Source organism: Choristoneura fumiferana, chromosome 2 (assembly GCF_025370935.1).
Source record: "Choristoneura fumiferana chromosome 2, NRCan_CFum_1, whole genome shotgun sequence".
In the NCBI taxonomy this organism is placed as follows: domain Eukaryota; kingdom Metazoa; phylum Arthropoda; class Insecta; order Lepidoptera; family Tortricidae; genus Choristoneura; species Choristoneura fumiferana.
In genome coordinates this window covers 9,049,776-9,058,488 of record NC_133473.1, presented here as the reverse complement: position 1 = coordinate 9,058,488, position 8,713 = coordinate 9,049,776, and the positions used below count along the sequence as shown (strand labels likewise).

At 36.8% G+C, this 8,713-nt stretch overlaps 1 protein-coding gene across 1 annotated transcript; it reads right to left on the bottom strand.

Moving 5' to 3' along the window:
• Positions 1 to 911: 911 nt before the first annotated feature.
• PRAS40 (Proline-rich Akt substrate 40 kDa) lies at positions 912 to 8,612 on the bottom strand. Its single transcript, XM_074107560.1, has 7 exons — positions 8,351 to 8,612; positions 7,869 to 8,042; positions 6,976 to 7,283; positions 6,057 to 6,213; positions 4,638 to 4,761; positions 3,457 to 3,590; positions 912 to 2,795 (listed from the first exon to the last, which is right to left on the bottom strand). Exons 1-7 carry the CDS (start codon positions 8,471 to 8,473, stop codon positions 2,694 to 2,696), a joined length of 1,122 nt encoding a protein of 373 aa, XP_073963661.1. The 5' UTR covers positions 8,474 to 8,612; the 3' UTR covers positions 912 to 2,693.
• Positions 8,613 to 8,713: the final 101 nt, after the last annotated feature.

Sequence of the window (8,713 nt, the reverse complement as noted above, 5' to 3'; positions counted from 1 at the left end):
AAAATTTGTTCGACTGAATGAGGACTTAAATGATATTACAGTTCGTATTTTCCTATCTCTTTCGTTAATGTTTGTGTGGGTAAGTGTTTGCGTGTACGTAGTTGTATCTGGTTCAGTTGTTGATTATGCGATAGAAGAACGTGCTTAACCCTTTTATTTACGACCAGATGGCCTAGTGGTTAGAGAACCTGACTACGAAGCTTGAGGTCCCGGGTTCGATTCCCGTGTCGGGGCAGACATTTGTATGAAAAATACGAATGTTTGTTCTTGGGTCTTTTGTATGTATTTATTTAAGTATGTATCTATATCAATATAATTATATATTTATCCGTTGCTTAGTACCCATAACACAAGCTTTGCTAAGCTTACTTTGGGACTAAGTGAATGGGTGTGAATATTTAAACTCTCCTTTAAAAACTAAACCGGTGGGTGGAAAAATTTGAAAAAAACTTGGAATATTCCGTACAAAATACGAAATCCTTAGAAAAATATTGCTTATTTTTTTTTAAATGGCTACGGAACCCTATTTCGGGCGTGTCCGACACGCTTTTGGCCAGTTTTGATTAATTTCTGTAATTTTGATTGTGTTTGCAGTAACAAATAAACTTTTTATCTATCTATCTAGTACCTAGTAAGAACGTTCTATGGTGGGTCAGGAATCAAATGGTTTTACTGTTACATTATAGTTCACCCAGAAAAGTGATTGATTCTGTGGTACGAGCTTTTTAAAAGTAGTGACAATATTATCTGTATGTAAATGTTTGTGACCAGATCAAATGTGACTGGTTAGTACCACTGTACTGATACTATTTACTACTAATAAAATACTTTAATACTGACTTTGGTTATTACAAAACAATCGATTTTTATGATCGACTTTTTAAATAGTTGCTTGAAATAAAGAAGATCAATTTCACGGTCAATTTTTATTACATGATCACTTATATTCGTTACAATCAAGGTCCTTCCTCAACATCGTCACACCAATGAAACAATAATTGTAATAAGTTGAAACTTAATTAATAAACAAATGACTGAGAAATAGACATCACAATAATAATCACTGGTCACCAGTGTTCCTTTAGAAAGAACAGTGTTATGGAAGACACTGAAACGGCTTGGATCATAGAGATACAAACTACTTAAAATTATATACTCCCTTTTTCAACTTCATAAGTAAAATAATGCAAACGAGTGATGGCAAAACTACAGCGCCTCTAACCCAATTCCGGCTCGATTATCCATTCAAAACATCAGGTACAAAAATAACTGCATTTTAAACACTATAGTATCTTCTTCACAAGCAATAACAAATAGGTGTCTTATTACAACTACTGATCTCTTCATTATAAGGTCATTACTTTATACTTATTAAATTATGGATATTTTGTTTTCTATTGATACTGCAAGCAGCTTTTGACACGGACCATACTGTATCAAGTATTTGGTTTGAAGTCATGTAACTGATAATTCAATTGGGGTTCCCTCGAGGCTGCCAAGAACTCTAAGCTCATGCACTGTGTACGTATTGAAATCGCTCGCTCCGCATCCAATAAGCTAAGATTGCTGAACTATATCAATTATTAGAATTAGAACATTTCGTGACCCTAATAGACTAGTTAGAAATGCAAATTTTAATATTTTGTACACATTTCGCTTACCATTAAGATAACACCAGATAAAATAATAGAAAACTCTCCGTCTCTATTAACAGCGATATGACTTAGATGTTAACGATTTATAGTTTTATTACATTGCTCCATATAATTTTATGTACATACAACAAGGCGCCGGCACGAGACTGTTGCCCCTGCAATGTTCTTTAAGTAGAAAAAAAAGATACTTAAAAATACAAATATGATTTATAAAATGTGTAGAAAAAAATGTTGTACAGCATTTTTGTATTTAACGGGGCATGCAGAATCGAAGGGTTTATCAAATCCTAATCAAATCCAAATAGTTACAGAGTTCTGGAAAGTTTCATAAATTTCCGGAAGTTCAATAAGAAAATCTATCATTATCAATTTTATATTGCGTATAGCCTCTTGTTTAGCTGCACATCTTAATCCCTAGGTTTACCGCTTATTGAGTTTGGATTTCGCGGCAAAAAGTTTGTTCGTTTGATGATGGTCCGTATGGTTCATTACTTATTTTGTTTGTTTGACTTACAACACACACATTCACTTCAGTGAATAAATGTACTCCTATAAATACAACTGGCTTCGTGTACAAGTAAGTTACAATTCTTAGTAGTAATTGACAGACATGGTTCATCCAATTCCAGGCTCGCAGCGACCCAATACTACCAACAAGTGGATATCGAAGGAAAAAGATTTATCCGTCGCCCTTTAACGGCTATATAGGTTTTGAAAGTTCGTACTAAAACTTTCATAACACTATTTTTGCTACCGACAAAGATGATATCTTTTTACGAACCCAGCTCCGTACATTGTAGATTCAACGGACCTGACTTATGAAATCCAAATGCAGCATTTTGCAGATGAACATTCTTAAACTTCCTCTTAACTATATTAACGCCTTTATTGCCATAATATACGTCTTTCTGAATTACACATATTCTACAGTGAAAAATTGAACTGGGTGTTGGAATAGTTGGATTCGAGGCTAGCTCACTTGGTGCCCTTCGGAGAGCGGGGTAGTGGCGGGGGGCGGGGGGCGGGGGGCGCGGCGCGCTAGATCATGGTGGAGAAGCGCGGGCGCGGCAGCTCATACACGTCGCCGTGCACGGAACGCGCCAGCGCTTTGATGCTCGCAGCTATGTCGGCAGGCTCCTCCTGGTAACAAAAAATAAACTGAATTTACTGCTTGGAATATGTAAATTAAATATTAATACAGCTTACGTCTTTATTGTATCGATGATTCTGAAGGGACAGCTTTGCGTCAAAAAAACTTATTTTAAACCAGAAAACTAAATTAATTTTTAAAATTGATCTGTATCTCACTCGATGGTAAGTGTAGATGAGGCCGAAGATGTTACTCAATGGTCCAGTAACAGCATATTCACTCTGACCTTAAATAGCCCTACTCGTAATGCAGCCAATCGTTGTACGTGAAACTGGCTGAGTCCGTGCAGAGGCAGTTCCGCTCGCAGTTGAAGGTTGGCATAATCAGGGCCGGAATTAACCAACTAGGCGCCCTGGGCGAGTCATGCCTTTGGCGCCCTATTAGATACGTGACAAAATGACAAGTCGTGTTTGTTAGACATAGAATACTCATACTCACTCCTACGAGATAAGTCTAAAAAGGATGGTACGGCCGTGCCGCTTTTTTGGTGGACTTGCCCAGATAGAAGTTAATATGCTGAGTCTAGTTTTCCTTTAGATTGATAAAAAATATTTATTCAAATTAAGCGGTTATGTTGAGCTGGCGCGCGCGGCACCCTGTAGGACTTGGCGCTCCGGTCGCCCCCTCAAGCCGGCATTGGACATAACTTACATCTTCATCTATGTCTCGTGGCAGCGTGCGGTCTCCGGGGAAGATGGGTACGTTGATGGGCAGCGAACGTGCCAAGTCGACCGCTCCGCCGCGCCCACGCGTGATCGCGATGCCTTCGTCGTGGCTCACATCCGCTGGGAATCACAACAGATACATCAATCAATTTATTTATAAAAAAATATATAACACCACACACAAAGTAACACCATTGATAATGTAATTATGTAACTGTAATGAATGATGCTGGTTGCGGTGAAGGAAAACATCGTGAGGAAACCTGCACAAACCTGCAAAGCAATTCAATGGTGCATGTGAAGTTCCCAATCCGCACTGGACCCGCGTGGGAACTATGGCCCAAGCCCTCTTGTTCTGAGAGGAGGCCTGTGCCCAGCAGTGGGACGTATATAGGCTGGGATGATGATGATGATGAATGAATGACTATTAATTAAGATTTTTATCTTCTTGTTTTGTTTAATTGGAAGCACAAAATTAATGATACCTAATTGTAACTCATTATTATCATCATCATCAGCCTACTGCAGTCCACTGCTGGACATAGGCCTCTACCATGGCCTGTTACAACACTCTGTCTTCAGACCCTCGCATCCATCCGCCACCAGCGACTCTTTTAAGGTCGTCCGTCTACCGTGCCTCAGGACGCCCTACACGACGTTTCCCCCTCCCTGGTCTCCATTCGAGGACTCGTCTGCTCCACCGTTCATCGGTCCTGCGTCAGACCTGGCCAGCCCAACGCCACTTCAGCGAACTAATTCTTTGAGCTTTGAGAAAAAGGGTAACAGGCGAATACAGTTGGGCTGGGCTGCTTCCGGGAAACTTCGGCATATCGGTATAGTGCCTAAAGACGAAAGTCTTCAAACCAGTGCGTCCTACCAGTTTTAACCTACGCTACGGAGCCGAAACGTGGACCTTGACTGCGGGGTTAATCCATAAATTCAGCAATAGCGAGAATAATGCTAGGGGATTCTTTGAAGGATAAAATTCGAAATCACATCCGACAAAGAACGAAAGTCACCGACGTAATTGTAACTGATCTAATATAATTTCTAAGCCTAACATTTTTATGGGATTTTAATCCTAAAATAAATATTTTCTTTCATTCAATTTATTCCCTATTGTCACATTGTGGTATAAAGTATATTTTCCATTGAATTTATTCTTACCATCAGAGTCATCATAGTCGTCTTCCTGGTCTGAGATCATGTTGTTGCGGGAGTCCATGCCTTCCAGGTCGAAGATATCCTCCGCTTCTAGGGAATCTTCTTCGGGGGGCAGGTCACTGGTTTGCTGTAACCATAATGAAGTCTAAGCAAATGCTTCTGAATGAATATTCAACAAGTTCAAAGGATAACATAAGACCTTACAACATAAAACCCAGTAAATGAATGAATTATGACGGTTAAGCATACCTCTGCCAAGTTTATCATACCCCTCCCCAAATCCATATATACTTACCCCCTTATTCATAAAACTTAACAAGCCTATGTTAACTAACAAATGCTTTGTCCCTTTCTAACAAATACAAATGTCATAGTGACAGATAAGGACAAACGAATTTTAGCGGCATTTTAACTAAAATAGGTTTGATTGTCGTTTATGAATAAGGGGGTTAGACTATAATCAATTAACTGATGTAAAAACCTAGGAGAATTTCTAAATCATCAACATCATAATCATATGCCCAGGTATAAGTGTTAAATTAATTATGTACTAATTATGATAAATAATTAAGTTTAATGTGAATTAATAATGTAATAAAATAATAATGATTTGTAACATAGTTTAAGCTTAATTGTTAATAACATATTATCAACTTTTGTAATAATTCATTGTTGTCCGAAATAATGTTCTTACCATCATTTCATTATTATCAAAATAAAATAGTTTGATCCCAAAAAATAGTTTTAACCCCCGACGCAAAATGAGGTTTGACCGCTATGTGTGTCTGTGTGTCTGTCTGTGGCACCGTAGCTCTTAAACGGGTGGACCGATTTGGATGAATTTTGTTTTTTATTTGAAATCAGGTTTACTAGCGAGGTTTCTAAGACAGGTTTCATCAAAATCGGTTTAGCCGCTTTTGAGATATTGAAGTTTGAAGTGACAAAATCGGGGGTTTTCCTACGTTTTGTTGGTTAGTTTATTGGATTTTTAATACCTTGAGCTTTTTGCTGATGGTACTTTATTATTACATTGTCATCATCAGACCTCTATACATGTGTCAAATTTCAAGTAAATCCAATGACTTGCAACAATTGAAGCAAAGGAATGATATTAACAAAAATGTAAGGGTAGTGTAAAGTGCAGCACTAAAAACAGCTGAAACTAGATTAAAAAAATGAAAGTTACTGAAAAAAAAAGTGAAACTAAAATTTTAAGTAGCCAATTACTTAAAATTTTAGTTGTTTTACCATGAACTCATACATAATGAAGATCTAAAAAAAATTACTTCATCACCTTTCATCCAACACTATTTTGGAAGGAATTGAATTTTTCTAAATGTAAATTTTACTGTTTTAGCTTTGGTCCATTCTTGGCTTTCCATGAACAAATATAAAATTGTAATTAGGAGGAATTTACAATACCTTTATAATAGGCTGTGGCATCTTTTTGGCATCTTTGAATGAGGACAGTCTTCTTCTCTGTAGTGGAGGTAGTTGCGGAGAGGGAGGGCCGTTGTCCAGGCTCGGGTCTACCCGGAAGCCGTCACCCGAGGGGTTGCCACAAGGTTTGCTTACAAAACTGAAATTTTTTACATAATTCTTAGTAATAAAGTATTTAAATTATATAAGTTATTAGTTATATTTTATTTTTTAATTTTACGAAATTCTTCAGCATATCAACCAATACACTATCAAAACAACAGATGTGTTTTTTTACTCAACAATGAGGTTTACAAGTTCCAAAAATGTATATATTGCAGCATTATTAATTTCATTAATTTTAAATATTATTTCATTCGAATTTACTCAGAAGTATAAGCTTACTCAAGGCCTTATAGAGCTTATATTACTTTGTTTTAAAGACAATGTATAAATATATTTTGAAGATATTAGCTACCTTAAGGTTTCTTAAATTTTGGGGGTACAAATTGAATGTATCTAAGATTTTAGTTATCTCTACATAAATCATGTTTCTATAGTGGTTTAAATGCCAAAAAATGCAATTTAGTATAGCTATATCAGTGACATGTTGCCCGTGCCCGATGGAACTGGCCAGCGCTCTTGTCCAGGTACAATGATAATAACAGGTACAATAAGACAGAAGAAGAGATATGGGTCGATGACATAATAAACACAGCAGGAATAAGTTGGATGCATACAGCCAAAGACAGAGAAAGGTGGAATGAAGTAGTGGAATGAAGAATAATAATAATAAATGTATATATCTATATATAATATATTTTTAAGAACTGTTAAGTGGAAGATAAAGCTGAAATAATAATAATAATAATATCAGTGACATACTCTCTAAGAAATAAGAAAGTAGCATAAGGCATTATACCTAGATAATATCTTATGATCTCTATGTGCTCGTTCCCTGTAGGCTTCAAACTCAGCATATTTCTGGTCTCTGAACTGCCTGACAGTTTCCTCGATGGATTCTAGCTGGGACTGCAGCATCTGAGAGAGCTGCTTGCTTAGAGTGCCAATGGCCTGATGTGTGGGTTGCCATCCGTTCCTATCTCTAACTAAGTTGTTGGTGTCCACATTCTCTTTCATATCTACACTAGTCACTTCTGGCACCAGTAAGTTGAACACTGGTGAGAAATTGCTTGAACTCTTAAGACTATTCACTCGATCTTGTGTTGTCTGTAATTAAAATAAACAAACTTAAGTTACATCCACTAAAAAAAACATACCAAACTAACAGACTTCACCTATTAGAATTTGTAGAAGGAACATAAAATAGTAATTATAGCAGCAGAAAACATCAACAATAACATAATCAACAATTAGATCCCTATTCATTAGTTTATTTTTCATGAATGCTAATGTAGCGTGTTTCAGTCCTATCAACAGCTTATCCATTATGACAGGATCACTAGAACATTAAACAAAAGAATAATTATAATACAATTAAAAATAGAACTCTATTGTTTCCATTTAAAATTAAGTGTATTGCAAATTTGATGGCAGTAAAAACCTGCTGGCAGCTGGTTTTTTCACTGAAATTTGTTTTGTATGCATATTTATTTGATCATATTACTATGAGTCAAGTGGCAATATTGTAAACCAATATTTTGGTTTCAAATATGCTGTTTACGCTTCTAACTTTACATTATCCCATGCCATGTCATTATGCCATGTCCACATTGTAAACCCAATAAGAGAGCAGAAACAAAACTGCCTAACTAAAGAGTTAGCTCCTAGAGATGAAAATATTCATGTTCTTACTTGTATTGCGGCTGGAATAAGGACAACACTGAGCCTGTCCTGGGATATGGCGTGTGTGGCCTGCCCGCAGGCCAAGCAGCAGTGCAGCAGCCAGCGGCTCGCGGCTCGCTGGCCGGTCAAGACCGGCTGCACTACCTGAATCTTCAACGCGCTCAAAGGCGTAGACAGCAATTTCTACAAAATCAAATGTAGAACCGAAAAATTACCACAAAACCCTGTAAAAACATCAATAAAACCCATAATTATATTCCTCTATCGGATGTTCTAAATATGTCCTGCGAACCTGGTAAACAGCACGTACACATTCCGACTTCAAATATAACCTTATTTTGATTGCAATTCCGTCGGACGGTGCCGTATATTTACCCGACAAGAACTGAATTATGGCATGTGATCGAGATATTAGATCGATTTAGTTTTAATTCAAAACAATAGCCCTTCATAAAAGTCAAGGTCAAGACATGTTTACTGACGGTACCTACCTCACTGAAAAAATTATCCCTTTGTTCCGTAGATGTTAACTCCAGTTTACTTATATCTACGTTATCTTCTACTTTATCACTTTCTAATGTTACATTTAAGCATTTACAAACAAAGAGAGCCATTATGACTGAAATGCAAAGGTAATATATGATCAAAATTCTATAAAAATACACAATCGTAAGAATTTGTACAAAGTAGTCCAGAGATAGAAATACATACACAGCACGCACACAACAAACAAATACACACACGTCTCAATTTTTATGTACCAAAATATTATTACACACTTACATTTATATATACAGCTAGGTATACGTTTATATCAGATCGGCACGTTTTGGCTTTTCAACTTGGAGACGTAG

What these genes read in the sequence shown, in the direction of transcription:
- PRAS40 (XM_074107560.1), bottom strand. Translation starts at nt 8,473, where the DNA reads ATGGCTCTCTTTGTTTGTAAATGCTTAAATGTAACATTAGAAAGTGAT. An exon ending in GATCATAAGATATTATCTAG is followed by an intron (nt 6,214 to 6,975) that starts GTATAATGCCTT and finishes AAAAAATTTCAG; the next exon opens with TTTTGTAAGCAAACCTTGTG. An exon ending in CGACTATGATGACTCTGATG is followed by an intron (nt 3,591 to 4,637) that starts GTAAGAATAAAT and finishes TGTGATTCCCAG; the next exon opens with CGGATGTGAGCCACGACGAA.